The sequence below is a fragment of the Ambystoma mexicanum genome, chromosome 9 (assembly GCF_040938575.1).
Source record: "Ambystoma mexicanum isolate Mex_15411 chromosome 9, UKY_AmexF1_1, whole genome shotgun sequence".
Taxonomy (NCBI): domain Eukaryota; kingdom Metazoa; phylum Chordata; class Amphibia; order Caudata; family Ambystomatidae; genus Ambystoma; species Ambystoma mexicanum.
The window spans coordinates 667,270,955-667,293,272 of NC_090931.1; the positions used below are offsets into that span (position 1 = coordinate 667,270,955).

At 44.7% G+C, this 22,318-nt stretch overlaps 1 protein-coding gene across 8 annotated transcripts in view; it reads right to left on the reverse strand.

Annotated features, from left to right (window-relative positions):
* Positions 1-22,318, reverse strand: part of ALS2 (alsin Rho guanine nucleotide exchange factor ALS2) — a 1,241,906-nt gene that overhangs the window by 545,064 nt on the left and 674,524 nt on the right. For all 8 annotated transcript variants that reach the window (XM_069615500.1, XM_069615498.1, XM_069615499.1 and 5 more), the window contains 2 exons: positions 22,139-22,209; positions 14,531-14,597 (listed from right to left, as the gene is read on the reverse strand). In XM_069615500.1, the coding sequence (XP_069471601.1) occupies positions 14,531-14,597; positions 22,139-22,209 (138 nt within the window). The remainder of the gene's footprint in view (positions 1-14,530; positions 14,598-22,138; positions 22,210-22,318) is intronic.

A 22,318-nucleotide genomic window follows, 5' to 3' on the forward strand; every position in this document is an offset into this window, starting at 1 on the left:
CGAAGTCCTTTATACATTCAAGAAATATGAAGACAGACTATATCAGTGCACCTTATTCCTATGTCGTACCACATGAGACCTTTTTATATTACATATCAGTGCTTTCTTTGAAAAAGAATTGAACAAAACAAGTCCTTTCAGAAGCCACAGCGGCTTTTGGTGGGATGCATATCCTCAGAAGGTGTAATAAATTATTTCTTTGATATCTCATGTAGTAAATCAGAATCAGGAGACGGACAAGGTGGCATTTTTTTTATTTTGAACACCAAAAACCTAAGCTGTCCCCAAGTTTCTCTGCCCTCCTCTAAAGAAAAAAAAGGAGGAGTATAGAAAAGTGCTTATCACCTAACTTTAACAAAAGGAGAATAAAGGCCTCTGCCCAACAGGAATGGGTGTTGGCTTGTTTCTGACCTCACTGTAATGTTTCTACCAGAAAAAAGGGCTTTTCGTCCAATGCACAGTTCCAGCAAATAACTGCAATATTGGCAGAAACTCAAAGAACATAATGGCATCACTATATACAATTCAGTTTAACGTAATTCAAAGCTAATTTCAAAATGCTAATTCTACTGTGCATTGACTTCTGTTTTAAAGCTAAAGTGTTGATTGACTACACCATACATCAATTCTATTCTATGTTATTTTTGTCTTTATGATTACTCGTGCCTTGAAACACTTGTGTATAGGCGCGCTATAAATGCCATATCATATCATATTCACAAACATTGTATCATTAATTTTACATGTAATTTGCTATGGATGTAAAGATTACTATTTTAATGTATCATTGTTTTATACCTTTTTAAAACATTTTCAATATTTCTAAAACTCATGATATGCAATTTTGAAATAATTTATTTGATTGTGTAATTGTATTCTAATTATTTTTTTTTCAACTGGGTCAGTAAAAAAATAAATAATAATAATTAAAACAAAAAGTCTCTTACAGCTTCCCCTCCTTGGAGTTTGTGTCAGTCTTTGATTAGTGTCCTTCTCCTTGGTTTTGTCAGGAACTTGTCTCAGGCTCTGGGTTTCTTCTACCGTTGGGGACCGCCTGGTTCCCAAGTCCACACTAGGTATTGTCCTTGGTTTCCCCACCAAGGAATTTCATGGTACTCTCGCCAGTGATTTATGTTTGTTTGTTTATTCATTTATAATGCGCTCCAGACCCGAGGGTATCAGGGCGCAGAGGCTACAAGTAGATTCACAGCTTGGTTTACAAAATGAATTACAAGATACAGGTAGATGTGGAGCAACAGTACAGGTACAAAGGCACATATCAGTCAATACATAAAAATAATGAATCTCCTGGGTTTTACTCCTCCCAGGGGCCTCAGGTCTTACAGCCCACATGGAGATTTGGTTTCTTTCACCCCTCCCTTCTCGGGGTCTGGTTTCTTTCACCCCACCTGGTTTCTTTCACCCCACCTTAGAGTCTGGTTTCTTTCACCCTGCCTAGGGCAAAGGTTTCCCTCACTCCACCTTGGGTTTGGTTTCTCTCACTCCCCACCCCCCCCGACCCACCGAACCCCTTGGGGTGTCGGTGTCTTGGTCTCATGCCGCCTTGGGGTTTCATTTCTCTTACCGCCTCCTTTGTGTCTTGGGTATCTCTACCCACCTAGTGGTTTCAAGTCTCTCACCCAACCTTGGAGTCTGTTCTCTCTCGCCCACCTTGGGATTCTGGTTTCTTTGACCCTGCCTTGGTCTGGTTTCTGTCAGCCCTGCTTGGGGTCTGGTTTCTCTTCCCCCGCCTTGGGGTCTCAGTTCTCTCCACCCACCTAGTAGTTTCATTGCTCCCTGTTAGGAAGGTTTTCTCGTTTTAGCAACTTTTCCTCCATATTTTATGCACCCCCAAACTCTTTGCTTCTTTTGTTTCTCACACTGCTCACATGTTATGGGTAAACTGACTGGTACCTCAGGCTGTCAGTACTGGGAAACTATGTTTCCTTTAATCTTTTGACTTTTGTTACTTTTCTGGTAACTTTTTATCAATGCACAATGCATCTTACAATGCAGTCTAATTGGGGGTCTTTTGTATGGCCCTAGACTTCACTCAAAAAGGTTACCTAAGGTGTGCCCAAGGACAAACTGGTGGCAGTAGTTACTTTTTCCTACTTTTTATTGTACTTTTGTTAGCTTTACCACATTTGGCTACTAACAGTGGCTAGTGTCCCAACATGGCCATATCACAAGGTTTTGCATTTGTTCCTTGGCCATCCTAAACCCTTGGCCTACTTCCTGCCCTTCCAGGTCAGGATTACCTTTTATGGCCATGCACTTGCCCAGGAAAGGCTTGCTTTTCGCGGGTAGTGTATACCACGTGTGCGGGGTCCCAGAAAATGGGCTAGGTCTGCCTGGTCCCAATCCACATACTGGCACCTGAGAGTGAGGTGTGCATACTTGCCTGAAACACACAGTGGTCCCGGATTGGACCACTGCTGGTGTCCATGTGCAGCTCTTGCCATTGGAGGGCTAGTCTGATCACTCACCTCATTGTGGGATAAGAAGAGGTGTCCTGCAGCCATTCCAGCAGATCTGAAGAGGTGCCAAGTATCCTGTTATAGCTGTGAAAGACTGTGGAAGACCCGTGGGTGATCCTGAAGAGGTCTGGCGACCAAATCTGGCTGGAGTCCCGATGAAGCCCTGTCTGGCTACTGATCTCTGAAGACCCTCATCGGTGCATCAACCCTCTGGACTGGTGGGAACAACTGGTCCCAGCTTCTTCTGGTACTCCAGCAAGTTGTAGCCTTTGGAAGTGTCCCATGACCACTCAGTGGACTGACTAGCTCCAGATTGGGCTATGGCGACAGAAGCACTGTTATTCCGAGTTTCAGCCCGGAACTACAGGGGTCTTCAGCTTGTGCGCCAAGAGGCATTCCTTGAACTTTCAGCTTCTTGCCAAGTCCTGAGATAAAAAGACATTCTTCAACCGCGAGAATAGTGGCGCCTGGTGTTGCCGTGCAATGGTGACCGTACCTGTAAACTGCTTACCCGCACCTGGTTGAGTGTCCCGAGGAGTGCTGCAGTGGTGGTTCTTGCATTGTCTGTCAAGAAGAAGTTGCACAAAGCTTCCATCCATAAACTGGAACTCTTCTTGCACCCACAGAGCCTGGGCACTAGTGACCAGATCCAAAGGTGGGAAAACATACCTCTGACGACCTGCCAAGTCTGAAGAGAAATCCCAAATCAGGTTGTAAATTGTAGCTATACTTACCTGCTCACCTATCTCCACCCTTGAAATGTTGCCTAACTTTTAAAACGTTTACACTTGTTTGGCTTCGGCACAACTTGTTGCTACAAGCTCTCCAAAAGCTGAGAACTGTTTTATTCACTAGAATACTACTATGAACGCTTGGGCAAACAGCCCTATACAACTTGGGGTTGGACTTCTAAAGTTAGGATTTAAATCCTATGAACAGTAGGTGCTAACCTAATCCCCTGCCTTCCTTTTCAGGTATTGGAAGGGGGGGGGGTTGTTTTAGTTTGCACCAACTACAGTGACTGTATATATGTTTTATAGTACTTAGTATTGTGTGGTATTATTACTTGCCAATAGTCATTTTTCGTGCGTTTTCTGGGCCTATAATAAATGTGTTATTTTTATAACTAACTGTCTAAGTGTACTCTTTGGTGTTCCACTGAGTGGAATCATTGTGGACAACTGACCCCACTCATCTCTCCTGAGATTTAGCCTTGGCCTCTCTCCATGCTACCTTGATTGGTTTGGCCAAACTCCTAGAAGTTTCTCCCTGTTCATAATAATAATGGTGGCCTCCTAAACATCTGTCTACCACGCCAGAGTTTTGAAATTCATTCTAAGACTCTCTTGCCATGTAGTTTTGTTGCTCTCTCCCCACCTAGGGGTGTCTAGTCTCCCACCCTGCCTTGTCGTCTGGTTTAGCCTTTCCGCCGTTGTAATGCTTGTGCGAAATGCGAGCTAGAACAACATGGCGTTGGTGCGCAGCCATTTTGGACACTCATCTCCCATCACAGTAATAAAAGCCTGCGTCTCCGCGGGCCTTGCAGAATAAACTAGCATTTCAGTAGCGAAAACAGAGCAAGGTCACGTAACTACATAAATATTGTTGCTGAGTAGACTTGCTGTGGAGAATAGTTAAGGTATTGTCCACTGAAGGACGAATACGGGAAGGGAGTGGGAGCGTCCTGCAGGTGCATGATAAGGGGTTCTGAGAGGAAAGCAAGGAGAGGGGCGCTGGGTTTTTCCACTCCTGACTGTTATTTTCTACTCTCTGGCCCTTCCACTTGTGATCTGCTTTTCGGCCGAGGGCATACACAACTGAGAAGGGCGGTATATGCCCCCATAAAGAAGAGGGCATTTTGTGGGAAAGTTAGTTAGAACTTGGACCCCCGGGTGATGCAGTTTCGCTGAGAGGCTGGACGCTCTGCCTCAGACCCTGTTAGCACGAGTGATCCCTTCGCCTACCTGCTCAGGGATTAAGCAATGTCATAGGGGCCAAGATGAAGGTGTCTTCTGCGTCTTTGCTAACAGTGAAGCAATTTATATCTATATTCCTATATATCTAAGTGTATGTTTGTTTATGTATGCGAAGTTCATATATACATATATTGTGTCAATAAAGGGCCTATAACGAGCCATCTTCATTTTTTACTATAACAATTAGTTTATGTGTGATTTCCTGCCTGTCTGAGACCAATAACTTGTTTTGCCTGGGGCCGTAGAAACATAAGTGTATATGTTCTCCTCACGTGGCCAAGCAAAAGCAAAACAGCCGTCCTCACAGTTTCCTTGCACAACCATGTAACATCTGTCTCTGTGCAGTCCTTCTCCGGCTGGCATTCCAGTAGGCCGATGCAGCTTTTCTCTTCAGTATCTCGTTAGGCTGCTCATTCGAGGCTTAGGGGTTCTCCACTACTTGAGACGTTTGAGAGCCAGCTTCTCTGGTCGGTTTCTCTGCAGCATTGCAGAGGGTTCCGCAAGCTTGAGCGCGGTTCGGTGCATCACACCGGGACTGTGCTGGCTTCTCCTTGCCACACCTCCCAGGAGAAGGTCGCTCCACCTATGTAGCTCTGTGGTCTACTCTTTATGTAGCAACCCTGATTGGGTCTTTATCTTGCACACAACTAAGGGGTGGCTCGATTCTCTGCACTCTTTTCTTACGTGTGGACGGCGCCTTAAAAGGTTCAGAAACCGTACCAGCTGTTAGTGTAGGAAGTTACAAGTTATTATACGGTTTAACAAAACCAACAAAACAATTAGGTTACTGAGACAAGGGAGGATAACACATATCCCAGTTAAGGGAATGCCTGTCCTATAAATTGAGGTTTAGGGGAGGGAAATGGTCACTCCCAGTTGGCTCCTGCTTGCCTTTTCTTAGGGGGTGTTAAGCTTAGCTGGATCATTTTCGCAGTACCAAAGGGGATGTCTCCTCCTTGGAAAGAGGGGACAAATTCCCCGAATTCGGCACACTCATCACTACTGTTTCTTACATTTTCTACCTTTATGTTCAGTAAATGCAAGCTATCAGTAGGAGGTAAAAGGTGCAATCAAAAAGGAGTACACAACAAATTCTGGATATGTCTGGGCACGGCCATTGCTTTAGGCTGCCCGTTCTGGTGCAAGGGCAGTGCATTGGTGGCATTCATCTGAGGCTTTATACCCATTTTCCAAATGGCTACATAGGAAACATCCTACATCCTAAACCAACGCACTACTTCGGAAGCAAGGGGTCCGGTTCCTTAAGATGTAGGATTTTGGAAAAATTGACATGTTGCTATGGCCAAAAATAATCAATTCATATGAGATGCCAAAGGTACGAATGATTTTCACCTTAGAATTTTAAATTATACGACAGCTATGAAATAGGAATGGAGACATGACAACATATTATTTACAAAGTTTTCCCAATGAAATTCAGATAAAGACTTTCCAGCACCACTAAAGACTACTAGCCTTGTAGTATATTGTCACATATTGCAATAGAAAAACTCCCACCTCACATAGGGTTCAAGGGTATTTTTTTTTTCAATGGGCCTTGTGGCCATACCTCTTGTCGTATCGCACCTCTTCCCTAACACATGGGTCCTTGGCCCACGGTTAGTAGATCTAGATTGTTGATTGCAACTGTCTGTGCTCTACCATGTACTGGATGTGAGGGCCTAAAGATAGGATACCTTTTCTAATGTTCCTCCCTCAGAGACTTTCTAAGACTGTCTCTACTCTATCCAGTTGTTAGTATTCTAAAGGAGTGGGGATTGTGCCTTACAGACACTCTACCCAACTCGGTCTCATTTCTACCACGCCCACATATTCCTCTCTATTACTGTCTGTTCTCCTCTTCTACTCTACGTCTTCCCCCTCCCAACTACCGCTCCTCCATCCACACTACTAGTCCCTCCTCTACTCTACTACTCCCTCCTCCACTTTACAAATCCACACCACCTCCTACACAGCTACCTTCCTTTCACTCACACACAAGCACTTCACATTCTCTCCCTACACTTCTCTCCTAACCTGATTACTACACACTACCACTTGTACTCACTAATCAATACCTCACCTGTTCTAGAATTCGCCTCTGCAATCCGCCTCTCTTTCCTCACTTCTGCTAGTCTGTTGGTCCACCACCTGCTCTTCTGACCTGAATAACCCACACTCTCCTGCTTTCTTCCTCCACTTTTCTACTTTCCCCTCCTGATATCATTGGTCCACTTGCCGTAGCAAATTTAGTCTTCCCCTCCTTGGATGTTCTACAGACAGAAAATTAGTTCAATATTGGGCTAAACCCACCTAGTTTCACAGCGCAGGCCTGCAGTGAAGCTGCAATGGCAGCCTATGGTTCACCAGATCCCACTTCATTTTAGGGTGCCTGTAGACACTGTTCCCCCCAGGCGAGTGAGGTTCTTTTGGGGTTTTTACCCCTTTTCCATGTCCCTGGTGGTCTAGGGTTCTGTCCGTCCTGCCAGCTAATACTTTCCGGTGTTGTGAGACGAACTGTGGTTCACTACGTGATCGCTTGCATCCAGAGCTGCCCTTTATCTTTCACTGTACGGTGCCCCACCCATGAGGATACGCTCTCACAGAACGCAGGTGGGTTGCTGTCATCCATCTGGTTTTTGCTGCGGCTTTGTTCTGGTGTGCTGCCTCTAGAAAATAAATTAGGGGGCCTCATCACAAGTTGGCCGGTATCCCGGCTGTAATACCACCCAACTGTAATAGCGTTAGTGCCCATTGGTCCGGCGGTATCACCGCCGGATCACGGGTTGGGCACTACTAGTTAATCCCCATTGCCCATTGGATCCAATGGGTCATTTTCATCACTAATATAGCCAGTGTTAATACTGCCGAAAACAGGGCACTGAATGGGATTTTAATCCTCCAGAAAAAAGCTGGAGGTAAAACAGTCCATTTAGGGCCCAACTCGTGATAGGGCCAGCCCTTAAATGCAGCAGTAATACAGTTACTGCCACATTTAAGGGCTACAGCCCAACTTGTGATGAGGCCCAGAGACTTTCTCAAGATTAACAGGTCCCTTGCCAACCTTGGCTTTATTCATGATCGATCTCTCTCTCTATATCTCTCTCTCTCTCTCTCTCTCTCGCCTTCCTCGCCTTCCTGCCATGGGCCTAGCATCTCTGCTTTCTCTCTGAAGGGTTGCCAATTAGCCTAAGATATCGCCATCCAGTCACTCCCAAGGTTGCAAGTATCCCTATCAGATGGTCTCACCAGGGCCATGAGGTGTCTGCAACTCTCAATCTCTCCATCCAAAGCTTACAGGTTAGCAGTATCTTCTCCCATAGGTTTATTTTCAGGACTACCCACACGCTTGGTCTTCTTCCTCCAAGCAGCAAAATTCTCTGGATTTCTCCTTTCAGCATCCTCCTCTTCTATCAAAGGAGCCTCATCATATACATCTGCTTTGTCCGTCCAAGAAACAGACTGCAGTTCCCCAGTCTCTTTTATACCTATAGGTCAGGGGAGTGTTTTCTAAGAGGGATTCTGGTTGGTTACTGCCCCAAGGTGGCTGTATCCTTTTGAGGGATTGGTTATTCTTTTCAAAACACCCAAATCCCCTTGTTCTGCAAATAATGGCCAGGGGTATGGTTCATTGCATAATACTTTCTGTGGCTTAATTGGTATCACAAGGTTTCTGAAGCGTCCGCCGGATGCAGCACCATCTTAGAAATGTCCCTGAGAGGACCAGTGGTGCCTCTTCTAGTGCAGCTTGCGTTTCCTGCAATATGGGTGCTGTAATGCCAACTCAGTGCGCGTCCTGCTGTGGACTTTTCTGCAAGTAAGTCACATCGTTTGGATCATAAACTCTGCAGAGAGCCATCAGCGATTTATTCTAGTTTCTAAATTCCTGTCAGCAGATTGCCCCGTGCCTGGGTGAGGCATTTTGGGAAATGTAGTTCCCAAAGGGCAAGCTTTGCCAGCTTGTTCTTAAGGGTGTGCTACATCGTCCCTCTAGGGACAGCGAGCCATTGGGATCCCACCTTGCCATTGGGATCCCACCTTGCCATTGGGATCCCACCTTGCCCTCCCTCTGGATCATTGGGTATCATCAGGACCACCCCAGTCTCTTGTGGCATGATCACCTAATAAGAAAGGGTGGGCAGTTCCCTTTTTCATAATAGCTAACCCTTTAGAAACAACCCTGGTGGTTTTGACTAATAACCAAGTGTATGGGGAACCTTTGGGGTGAAGGGTGAATGCTTTAAAATCAATGAAGGACTATGTCAGGATAGGCTGAAATAACTAGGGATCTGTGTACTGTCACAAAGTCCCCAGACTGATCTTTATGATGGGTGACTGGGTGGCCAAGGGGGCTAGGTGCTGACTCCTGCTGTGTAGTAATGGACCAATAGATGAATAGAGAGGGGCACATGGCTATCCTCAACACTACACATGGAGGAGGGAAGAGATCACCACAGAAACCACCTACTAGGAGCTGGCCCTTTATTAAATACCCCAGATGTAGAACAGAAAGCAAAGCATTTATTATTAGGCCTCACTAGTAGGAGTTACCTTGAAACACATAACTTGAGGCAGAATTCTGGTGTCTCAGCCACAGTCGGAAGCAGTTGAGGGAGCACCACCTGCTCTGCACATACAATATGGAGCTTCAGAGGCTCTGCACTTGCACGAGACTTAGATAGGATTTAAGACGTGTCTCTACTCCAACTGAAACAAAACCTGTGTTTAAATTTCATGAATCCGGTACAAATAAAACAGAGAACTCACATGTGCTGGTTCCTACCGTGAGCACAGCCCAAGAAAAGGGAATGAGCACATGTAAATGAGGCCGTGTGTGCAAGCATTTGGTGAGAGTTGGGATGAAGGAAAAGATGGTAGAAGGGGTACTGCAGGAACATTGAGGATTGAGATGGGAGGGGTAGAGAGAGGAGTATTGGAGGATCATTAAAGGAGTGGAGGAGGTGGTGAAAATAAATGCGTACAAAGGAGTGCATGCATAGCAAGGGGGAGCTGTTAGAGCGTACTAAAGAGGAGTGGCGGAACAGCAGTAGTATGAAGGGGGAGTGGGAGAGTCACCCTTGAGAAGAGTTAGTGAGTGGAGGAGGTTATAGGAGGGATTACGCCTGAACATAATAAATTAAAGAAGTTGGTGTCCTCCGAGCATGAAGAGGTTACAGCAGTGAGGGATGGACGAACAAGCATGAGACATGGTGTCGGAAAGGTGCAAGAGGCGAGCAGGAGGAGGTTAAAGAGAAAAGAGCATCTAGAGCAGAGCCCCAGCGAGCGCATGGTATTATAATAAAAACATGATCAAATTAGAAACTGCATTCACGTCACCTGTACCAAACAATTAATACAACAAACTATTAAAAAAGTAGAAGTGTTCATCACAGTTGGCCTGAAAACCTCCTCATGAAATAATACAATGGGTCCCAAACCTTTGCGCCTAAATGGGCCTCACCCTAGTGCATGTCCTCTCCCCAACTAAAAAAGAAGCTCCAGTGTTAATGTGTCTCCGGTATTGAAATCCCTTAACAAGAATGCAACTGCTTCATCAGCACTATGAATTCCTTTAAACCTCAACATTTGATGAATTCTCCCATTCATTAGATGCTTATATAGACGACAAATTTGAAGAAAATCCTGCAAGCCTTACACATAAGCAGAAGTACATCTGCATAGGCTGCCATGACACAGATTCCATTTCTTTCTGTTGCTGGCTAGCGGGTTCTTATCACATATGGATAAAGCAAACCATAGCCTTTCTTCAGGTCTTTGTAATAGTTTGACATATGGTTGCTGGAAACGTCTTTTCTAAAAATATCCTGCCTTGGAAGGTTGTCAAATCGTTTCAGTAGATGATATGTTTCACTTTGCTTGTTTCTCCTACATTAGGTGCTATATGTGTAAGTAGGAGGCGCGTTTGGCTTTGATACATCTACCATACCCTGGGTTACTAAAGCAAATTTCCAAATCCATTATGTAACCACCAGACTTAATGGGCCCATTTTGAAAGATTCATAATAGTTATTGGTTTAACAAAGGAAACATCTTTCCCACTTTTCCAACACAGAAATTCCCTCCTCTATGAAAACCAAATGTTCTGGGTTCTTTGAATGGTGGGACATCCTTCGGTTCTCCCTACTGTCTCTCTCACTCTGCAGTCCCTATGTGCAGGGTTACTTTGGGAGGTCCACAGTCCTTTATGCAGTCCTTGCCTACGTGCACCACAAAGACATGGGCGACTACCAGATTTCAAATGTCCGGGTGTTGACGACAAGCTGCTTTGTTTCTGGGCTTCACTGCCTGGATATCATCAGGCTGTCGGTCCAGAGGGTTGAAGTCCTATGCAGCCGAGCGTGGAAGACTGGTTAGCAGGCCCTACCTAAGTTCTCCTTCAACTGTCAGGTCCCTAGTCCAGCCCTCCTCACCACCATGGCACAAGTTTGTACCTCCACCCATCTGGGATCCTCCCTTTCAGATCGGGAACTTTGCCCTAGCCCCATGCCTCTCTTCCACTTTCTTAGTCTATTCTTTTCCTCCTTAATTCTTACCTAACAATCCTTTTGCTGATGACCCTCTCCCTTTGATATTCTCGGTTCTTTCATTCTGCTGGTGTTTACTGCTTCCCCCCCACATCTACACGTATTCCATTACTCCACTACCCACTTCCCAACTTCAGCAATTCTTTTCCACCAACCTCCTGACATGCTCTTTAACTCTTTCAAACTTTCGTCCAACTACCTCCTTCAGCAGTATTCTAACCTCATCGCTGATGACACCAACCTTTGTCAATAACTTCCCTCCAACCTCCTTTCTCTGTCCAACCACCTCTGCACATTCTCTTCTAGCTTATGTCAAAATTCCACTTCTTTTCTTGGGTGAACCAACCTCCACCTCTAAGTTTCCAGCCACCTACTTCTCAACTCTGCCTCTTGCAAGACGTAACACAACCTCCTCCTTAATACAACTACACCAGCAAACAGCCTTGTCACTTCTTCTACCCTCTCTAACTCTTCCTTACACATCTCCTTCCCCCCCTCTAAGATCTTACCACTCCACTCCTCCTGTATCCTCCTTCAATCTCCACACTGCTCATTCTGCTCCTCTGCCAACACACTGTCCATCCACCACCAAACAGCCCACATATTAACTGAGCCTGAGCTGCTTTTAAAGTCTGTTAGTTCCTCCCCTCTGTGGGATCCTCATTTTAGATTAGCTTCAACTTCTTCCTTCCTGGGCCTGGTCAGGGTTGTGGTTTTCTGCGAGAGAGGATATATCAGGAAGGGCAACTTCTTACATCTCATTTCCCTGCCTTACCTCCATGTCTGCAGCCAGTGGGTTCCTAGCTACGGTATTTGTAGGGAGTTAAGGTTTCAAACTACTTGGCCTGTTATTCCCTGCCATTTCCTCCCATCTGAGGGGTCTGGACTGGATTGTACTGATTTGTATGTGCAAATTCGTGGGTGATCGCATTTGTGGGCATCCTCGGATTCATGTCCTTAAAATTGACCTTATATCCAATTGCCCAAATCTGTCCAATTTTGTCTTTTACACACTTCCTATATATTTATCCTGGGCAAAGGCCATGTTCCTTTTTCAAATGGGTACCATTGTCGTGTGAATTGGTCTCCCTTCCTGGGGGTCTGTTCTCAGAGGGGTCACCTGGGAGCAGCTTTGTCGTTTGGGAATTGTTTTGCTGCTTACCCTGAATCCCTGTCAAGACGATTCTGGGAAATGCAGTACAGTTGATGTGATGAGCTCCTGCTAGGCTGCGGGGCCGTAGGACGTTGTTCAGGGGGATCTCCTGTATAGTACCTATGGTGGCCACCATCCTGACACTTCGCGCACAACCTCCTAAGTTACCAAAGAGTCTGCTCCCAGCATCATGCAGGCAAATTCGTAATAGTAGACAGAAACATTTGTCATGTTCATATGTTCCCACCAATCTTTGTCAACTATGTTATCTTTGGAACTAAAGAAACCTTTAATTTCACATCTGACAACCCTTTGTTTTACTCTACTCAAGACCGAGGTAAACCTGATATTAGTGACTAATGCTGTATTAAGGAAACAATTTTGGAGGCAACATCATTTTTTCTAAAACATTATTTCAACAACACCCATCTACTAGGTACTCTTATCCAGACCACACAGTTTAGCTCTGTATAGCAAACCACTTCCAAATGTAGTCTAGAAAACGGTGACACCTTGTGGTGTTTTAATGTATCCATAATGTCTGTAAACAAGCAGCTTCAGCCTTTCCTATTGCCAAGAAGATATGATTCAATTTTTGTAGGGATCAGAGTCAAACCTAAACAAGAAAATGTAGCCACCTGTTCCCAAGGAATTCCATCCAAGATAGTTCTGGCTATTCTAGATTTCTTATGGCCACCACAAAGCATAATTTTTCTCTTATTTGTGTTGACTTTAAGCTTGTTCACATTGTAGTAGGGGCCAACAGCAGATGGCTGAGCTTTTAGAGCAATCAGTGTCCTAGGTAAGAGGACGGAATCATCCGCTTAGCGCAACAGTAGGGATAGTAGGCCTTCTATACGTGGAACATTCTTACCTACTGTCAACACTGCGCCAATAAGGTAATTCACATACAGATTAAATAGCGTTCCATTTGTTTATAACGACAACTAAAATAACAACATACATTTTCAGTGACACTTTAATAACGAAATAAGTCGAATTTTTGTTACCTTATTTATTTTAGCCCCCCCAGCCTCCTGTTTATACAGCTTTTTTACCCGCCCTCCAACTACCCTCACCCCTTTTAATCCCTTACCCCACCCCACATATGGGATAAATGACTCACCCTCATCGTATTTCTGATGCTTGTATCTGCTTAGATTCACATGCTATGCACAGGCGACATCTAGTGGAAGCTGCAGAGTATTACAGTTGCTTTCGAAACTCGAAAAGGGACGTCGACAGGGCGTGCCAGTAATACTATCCCTAGTGTGATGTCCACTGTATCCATGGTTCTTCACGTGTCGAGGTCTCTCAGATTGTTTTGTTTCTGATTTGAGGTTGCATGAAGTGTAGAGTGAATACAGGTGTATTAAAGCAGATAAGCATCAGATAAAGCTTAGTCAGAAATACGATTACAATGAGTAATGTATCCCTTCTGAGGCTTGTGGAATCTGCTTAGATCACATGCTAAGCATAGATTAGTGAGCAGTGTTGGGAGAAGGTGGTGGGTTGTGAGAAGGTCCAGCGACAAATAGATGTTTTAGAACTGCTTGCCCCACCTCGGTATCTGCTTTAGTGTGTAGTGCTGAGTCAAAGTGTGTACTGAGCTCCATGTAGCTGCTTTGCAAATGGCGTCCAGCAGGACGTTTGCAATAAAAGTCAAAGTAGCTCCTGTACCCCTTGTGGAGTGAGCTTTTTTAGTCGTTATTCAGGTGTCAACTGAAAATGTTTGTCGTTATTAACACTGCATGCCATTAAATAGAAGTGGTGAGAATAGGCTGCCCTGATTCACGCCTGTTGTGGGTAAAAAAAAACAATTGCACAACTTCCCATAACACCTAAAACGGACTTGGGTAGTATTGGAATAGAGACCTTTAGCAGTATTTAGAGGGCCTCTTTCATGCACATGTTCAAAAGCTTAAGCCAGAGTTTCTCCCTATCTACCAAATCAGTAGTTAAAGTAAAATCTAAAAAGGCTAAATATAGGAATCCTTTGTGTTGTGGCAAACTTAAAAAATATGTGTTGGAAAGCAAAAACCTGATCTATGGTTAATACACTAGCACAAAAACCTCCTTGCAATGGGATATTTGCTCAAATCAGTTATTAACAGTAAATATCAATCAAACTAATTAGCCTAATCACGGTTGTTTGATTGGTTGGGCCTTTCTTAGACATTGGCACAATATTACTATTGTGTTATGAATCAGGAAAAAGGCGATTGCACAATACTCTGAGGGAAGGAGCTTCTTAATAACTGAATCCACCATACCATTGTTTTATCTGCAAAATGTGTATTGTTGAAACATAATAAAGAATGGTAAATATTAGTCAAGATGCACAAGAGGTCAAGACACAAAGAACATCTTTCCTACCTTCTCTTGTGGTGTTGATGCTATTAGGATGAATTGTTCTTCTGGCATTGTAAGCTTTATGCCACTCCTGTGGAAGAAAAACACAATAAATGCAATCAGTAAAAACACAGAAATCTGCCTAAATATACGAGTTTCAGGGAACTACATCTCTGAATACATTAAAAGGTGGCCGATTTGTCTGTTTCATTCTACAATAATTACATTATGAAATACAGAAAGCTGAGGAATGGTGTATATAAGAACAAATGGTACTTGACTTCCGCCATTACAAGAAGGAAATCAAAACGTAGGTCTCTAAATATAAAATGAAGAGCCATAAAATGTACAATTGCTTCATAAAACACAAAGAAAATAAATGAATATCAGTGACAGGCTCTGATTAACATTGCCCCAGGGATAGCATATGCAGCATTGTAATTTAGCTTTGAGTCATTGGCAGCAAGCTCACAGTTGGTGCTTCCATTTTCCTACTAACTCCCCAATCTGTGTTAAGTGTGATCTGCTATATCATTTTTATTGACCTTGAGTGATTAGAACAAGACAGCATAACATGCAATTCATCATCATACTCACTAATTTCACAATCACATAGTTTCGCACCTAGAAACCTATTATGACACAAACGTTTATTGTGGGTTTTAAGAACATTCAGATGCATGCAGGTTTTTAGACACATCGGTTTCGAAGAGTGCACATGGTTTAAATAATGTTCTGATTCTATATGGTCTTGTTTCACCCACATTCTTAGCAAACTTAAATTTGTTTCTGCTACCCAATCATCGCTCAGCAGTCTGTCATCTGCTCACACTTATCTTCCTTGCCCCATATCTAATATCGGCCCTTCATTCTCCCAGAGACTCTGACATCTGTACTTTCATGTATTAAAAGTACAGCGACAAGTCGGCGGGTTCCTTGACTGAAAGCCTGTAAGTTGCGCTGTATGCATCTCTCCTTCTGACACCCACATATCTTATACAAGCATGTTTTTAAACATTGCATCATTTATTGTTATGTTTTGTTATGTCGTATTATTGGCTATGATATGTCACTTTGTACAAGGCTAACACGGGGCGTGAAGCAGCGGGAAGATGACATGTAGCACTCCACGCAGCCCCAAATACATGTTAGCAGTGCTCAGTTCAGCCTGTCTGTAGAACCTGGATGGTCGTGCCCTAGGGAACAAATGAAAGAGTGTGTGCTCCCCTCTTCTTTCTGCATCACTTGTGCTTAAGGTGAAAACCAGAAGTGAGCTGGCCACTGTAGAGCAATCAGGATGAGAGTAATTTTTTTGTGCAGTTGGCAAACATCACCCAAACCCTAGGGAGTAGCAGAATCATAGGCAAAGCATAAAGAGACAGTCTTACTGAATCATTAGCACATCACCCAAGGAATTATGTCCTACGCTACCCTCACAAGCAAAGGGGGCACTTGCAGTTGCTCAAGTGAGCAAAGAAGTCCACTTCCGAGTGACCCCAGCACAAGAAGAGGACCTCAAAGAGTGTTTGATCTCCCATTCAGGATTCCAAGAATTCATTTTGCTTAGCAGGTCGGCTACCATGCAGAGTACTCCCAGGAGATGGATTGCCCTGAGGGACATGTGGTGATCGATGGCCATTCCAATACTGCCACTAACAGGAGACACAAGAGAGTGGAGTGTGACAAATCCAGGGAGTTTGTCACTGCTCCCCAAAGGGTAGTGGCATCCATTTGGAGGTGACGTCCCCTTGGGAGACAGTAAACCCCCAAGAGGGGTATAAGCCACCATTGATTCCCAGACACTAACACCTTTATGGGGTATGCAGATGCTCGGGTGTATGGAACTGCTATAAACTATTTACTAATGGCTGACTCAGCTTCTGACCCATGCTCTGCCCAATATCCATGGAAGACAGCAGGAAAGTGGTAAAACCAGCTCCCTAAAGGAGCATAAATCCTATAAACCAAGGAGAAAGCTTCCGCAAAGCCTGCAGAGTTTAACTATGCCGAAGTGCCCACAGGAAATGGGGCTGACCTGGGAGAAGGAATGCCAGATGAGGTGTCGCGGGCCGGTGATGCACACTAATAAAGTGCAGCCAGGCACTGTGGATGATTAGCCGGAACAGTCCTGGCCTGCATTGAGAATGAGATCAGAGCCCCTCGGAGGTCAGAGTCAAAGCCCCAACAAGAGGCTGTCTATCACCTCCACACCGAGCGAGCGGAGGAACTCCCGCCCGTCGTTGAGGCAAAGTCTGGTTGTCGAGTAAGTGGTTCGGCAGAGAAAGGAGGGCTGAGCAGTGTTCCGATCCCTACCGAGGAACACTGCTCTATATAAGCAGGTACACAGTGGCTCCAGAGTATCGGGAGGCGGGTGACAAAACGAGCGAGGGGGAGAAAAGTCCTGAGGCAGGGGAGAAGAAGCAAGAAATCCCAGAGTTGGGAGCAAAAAAGAGAAACTCTGGATGGGGGAGCAGAGAGGTCCTGGAGCAGTGAGAAAGAGGCAAAACCCAGAGTGGAGAGAGAAAAAGACAGCCCCAGAGTGGGGAGAGAGGAAGAGACAAGCCCGGAGTGGGGAGAGAACACAGGAGCCCCAGAGTGGGAGAGAGCAAGCGAAAAACCCTGGAGTGGGGAGAGGAGAGAAAGAGAAACCCTGGAGCGGGGTGAGAAAGGAGAAGCCCCATAGTGGAGACAGAGAAAGAGACACGCACTGAAGCAGGAAGAGAACTGAGAAAGCCCAAAGTAGGAAGAGAGAAACAGACAAACCCTAGAGTGGGAAGGAAGAGGAAACTCCAGAGTTGGGTGTGAGAAAGAGGAGAAAAAATGAAGCCCAGAGTGGGGAGTGGGAAGGAGCAGATCCCCAGAGTGGGGAAGAGATGGAGATAACAGGAAAGACAAAGGTTTCCACAAAGGGAAAAGACAGAGAAAAACCCAGATTCAGAAGTAAAGAGATTTGGCATGAATCTCCGGGACACCAACTGTTTGCCTGGAACTATAAACACAGGCGAGGGCCCTATGATCAAGAGACATAGGGTTTGGAGTCAGAATCCAACATCTAACCTTTTCCAGCAGATGTTGTCAATAGCAGGTCTTAGTTTTGTTATTTCTTGAGGACTTTATGTTTTGAGATTATGACATCCCAACAAGCACCCTTTTCACTTTCTTTTGTAGAATAGGGCTGGTGCTTATAGGTTTAGGGAAAGATATTCTTTTTTGGTTGTTGTAATAAAATTCAATGAAATCATGCTTCTCTATCTCTCCTGATTCTGGCCTACCAGAGGATCTTCTTCCCTCTTGATTGGTTGGTCAGGAACATAGACAGAGCTGTCCGCCTGAATGTGTTCAGATTTCACTCTGAAGGACTGGCAGAAATGCCTTCAGGGCATTGACGATGGCCTGTAACTCCAAAGGATTGATGTGCAGGAGCTGTTTTAGTGGGGACCACAGTCTATGCACTTTGAGATCTCTCAGAGTCGCTCCCCATCCGAGGAGGGACAGATCTGTGGTGAAATATTCCTTGAAAGAATATTCCCGAAGGGGAACTCCCCAAATCAGGGTAATATGTTCACCCCAACATACCAGGTCGTGTGCAAGGGATGTGGGAATGTGGGTGCAGTCAGACTGTTTGCAAGTGGACTGGTTCCAGGTACTTGCTAGGTGACACTGTATGCATCTCATCTTTAAGTGGGCTAGTGGCACATGCAGCATGCATACTGCCATAAGGCCTCTGAAACGACCAGGCCATTGTTGTCTGTCTTCTGTGAAAATATGCCATAGCCAACTGCATATGTGATTGAGGCCACCGAGGAGTAAGATCCCATGAAGTATCCACAGGGGAATGTTTGTGCGTCCATACTTCTATGAGTGCTTGGGGATCTGTGTGGATGTCTTGCCTTTTTACCCTGATGGCGCCGGATTTCCACCAAACGTTCTTTGTCTAGAATCCCTCAAGTGAAAGGACTGCTGAAAGGGCTTAGGCACCAGCTTAGACAAAATTACAAGCAATTTGGCAGTCTCTGCGGTGGTCTTCCTCTTGTTGAGCTTCTCATCCATAGAATAATGGAATAGGTATTGTCTGTCAAAGGGCAGGTCTAAAATGCTGTCTTGCACCTCCTGAATTTGGTTGCATGCATCCAGGTGACTCTGCACATGTCAGAGCCCAAGACCATGCCCCTACTGGAGGTATCAATGTGGTGTACCAAAGTCTGTGATAGATAATCTTGGCCTCAGCAAGATGCGACTTGAATGCCCGTTACCTCTCTGTCAGAAGGTATGCTAGGGACTTACCGAGCTCACGCCACAGCTTCTGTTTGGCAGCAGCTAAGCGAGCACCTGCATTCGCTTGCCTTAATTGCGGAAAATTTTACTCAAGAAGCTTATCTTCTTTGTTGAACAAAGACGCTGTAGTAGAGAGAACGTTAAGCGAGGCTGAATCTGCTACAGCTGAATCGGTTTGCAGATCTGATGTAAGACACAGCTTTTTCGTGTGGGAAGTGGCCTGTGGCAGGCGTCAAGTCTCCTATTAGCAGGTTGCACAGAGTGGGTTATCTGCCATTTTTTGTATGCTTTAGCTAAGACGTCCTTTTGAATGGGCAATCCAGATCTAGACCTATCGGATGCTCTGAAAGCCAATACCTACAAAAGAACCCCCACATGCCTGCGTAGGCTCCTCTGGACTGGGGGCTCCAATAAACCCTGAGACCAAGCATCCCATCATGAAAGGCCTTTGAGTGTGTTATTTCATTCTCTGCTTTGCTTGTAGTCTTCATCCAGCAGGTGAGAAAGATCTCCCGGACTAGTAACGTCCAGAACCTTAATGGGAGCCGCTGGGCCAAGACCCGCAGGTTGCAGAACCTCAATCCGCTGAGCTGGCTGGACTGGAGCTTGCTCAGTCACCCGAGTAAGGCTGGGACCTGTCACTAAACTTGAATCATTTAAAATGACAGTGCCCCCTCAGGACTCCTGTACCCACAACCACACCAGCCCCCTGACTCAAAATCTGGTCTGAGGAACAGGGCTATGTTTGTTCTTCTCCTCATGTACACCCATAGCTAAAATTAATATAGAGGGTGTAAGGAAGGGCTTCTCTTTCATATATGTTATTGAATCAAAGTGAATTTGCACATTAAATAAATCAGTGTGGTAGGCTGGGAGAAAACAGGTCACATGGGAGGACAATCAGTAGAATCAAAAAGTCTCTGCTAGGTTTGCAGTTTGTGCTTGTTTATTGGCAGTGATCGAGGGATTGAGCGAAAGAGGAAAATGGAACCTACGCAAAAGATGAGGCGGAAGGAATGAGGATGCCCCCTTTCCCCCCCATGTTTTCTTTTGCCCCTACCAGCCTACTCAGGCACTCAGTCTCTACAGCCCCTTTTAGCTGCCTCTTTCTTCTCTATCTTTCTTTTTCTGTACACCTCTGCATCTTCTGTCTCGCCTGCCGGTCCCCACTCTCTCTCTCTATCTCTCCCTCTCTCTCCTTGTTTCCCTCTTTTTCCGTTTGCACCTCCACTATTCCCCCTCTTTCTCAATGTCTCGTGTTTTCTCTTGCCCCATATAATCTGTGTCTTTGTGATCTCCTTCAATCTACACCACCTTTTTATATTCCTTCCTCTATTGTGAGCCTCTTCCTCCATCACTCTCTCATAAACCGGCATTTGCGTGGCATTGGAGACCATGCTTGGCATATGATGGTAGCAAATGGATTTATGAGGATGCACCTCACCTACTGAAGTGGTCTGCCACCTTTGCCTCTCCTGATGTTTTGCACTACATGACCCATCAGCCTTATACAGCATAGTCAATTATGACATATCATGGGAGCCATAGGCCATCTTATTAGCCACAGGCTGCAGACCCCTAATGGTAAAGATGCTATGCACATAAGGAACTAAATTTGTTTCTGTTGTCATTTGAGGCTGCATTTAGCATGTGATGGCTGTAACTGGGCATGCAGCTGCACAATAGATGTAGTGACTTATCATTTGCATGAGGCATTCATTGTCATTTCTGGGAGCATTTGAGTCTGTACATCACCCATGGTAATGATACCATGCACATAAGGAACTATGCTGTGTTATGGATCATTTGAGGGTGTACTTGGCACATGATTGAATCAATTAAACGTGAGGCTGCACATACTGTGCCATATGCCATGCATAAAAAGGTACTGTAATAGCATTACTGCGGTATTTGATGCCACACTTCACATACGTTGGCAGCAGTTAGACTTGTGTGGTCATCCCTTGCGTATGGTGACAATACCAGGTGTATGAAGCATTAACGAACATTGTGTGGTATTATGGATATTTGATTATGCATTTGGCAAATGAAAGAAGCAACTAGAAATATAAAGCTGTAACTTACATGTTTTGACTGTACCTAGGCTGTTAGGCTACAACAGATATACTATGGCAGTATCCTCAAACAGAGGCTATAGTTGGCATTCTGGAATATGGCAGTACCTGGGAATGTGGGGCTATACTAGCATATCATCACTAGACCCGACATGTCAGCTATTATTTGTGTAAAATTGCAGTAAATGGCCATATGACACTGTAGTGGGATATGCATTGCAGTGTCCTTGGCTCATGTTGGTTCTAATGGGTCTACCCCTGCCATAACACAGCTCCCAAAATGGCATATCAAGGCAGCACCATAGTTAAAATGAGGTTGCCATCTCAAAATGCCTTATGTCCGGTTTGGTATTTTATTAAATGTAATCTTATGCACGTATTTTACAGCCGTCAGTCACTTCAAGTGATGTCATTGCAGTTAAATGTTATGTGATGCTATTTCATGTGATGTCATTGGGGTCGAACCTCTTATAACATCACATCCTATAATGTCATGGGGTGTGTGATGTCACTTCCGCAACCCATAGCATTTTTGTGAATTTGGCCTCCAGATTTCCACAACCCTCCTCTGTGGATGACACACAGGTGACCTTATCATAGTACACGGTTCGAAATTGAAGGGAGCTGGGAGCCAAGCATCTTCTGCTTCTAGCAGAGTGGAGCCTGGTTAGCTTGAAACCTACAGCTACTAGGAGCTATGTTTGGCTCGTAGGGCCAACTGGTGCCTTCCAAACATGTACATGTGACATTAGCTTTGAGTATTTGAGAATGTTAATCAAGAAGAATTAGAACGAATGTAATACACATTTAAACACAATGGTTCATACAAAATGGACAAAAATGTAAAGGAGCATCTCTGGTAGCTCCTGGTGCCCCTGCAGTAGCTCCTGCCTATTGGGTAATGCCCAACACTGAGGAGCTAGTTTAAGCTCCTGCTCATTGAATCTCAATTTCAAACCCTGTAGTGGATAGTAACACCTGCGATTAAAGCACTAGGTCATGGCAAAAGCTACAGGAGAAAGCACTACATTAAGAACAAGCTATCATGTTTATACAACTTATTATTTTTAACTGTAATTTTAGGTATATCAAAAAACAAGAGGACTCCATTTTTGGGGAACTAACAGTACAATTAGATGCTTGAGGCCACATGCCAAAGGAAACCGTTCAATGCTGTATACTGGGGAATGAGTATTCAGGTCTCTGATCAGTTCTAAAGCATGTGACTCCCTTTACTGATGCTAGATAATGCACAATAGATGATAATCATCATGATACTCACACACCACTGGCTTCGTCGGATAGAGGCTCTACCCAGAGCGTAGAGAGGGGAAAAATGTGATGGGTGGAGAACTGAACAAAAAGAAAAAGAGAAGACAAGGTTATGTCATTATTTCAGGTTTCTACCAATTAGTCTTAAAAAATCAAACATGACACAATTGACAGAGAATAGCAGAGCAGA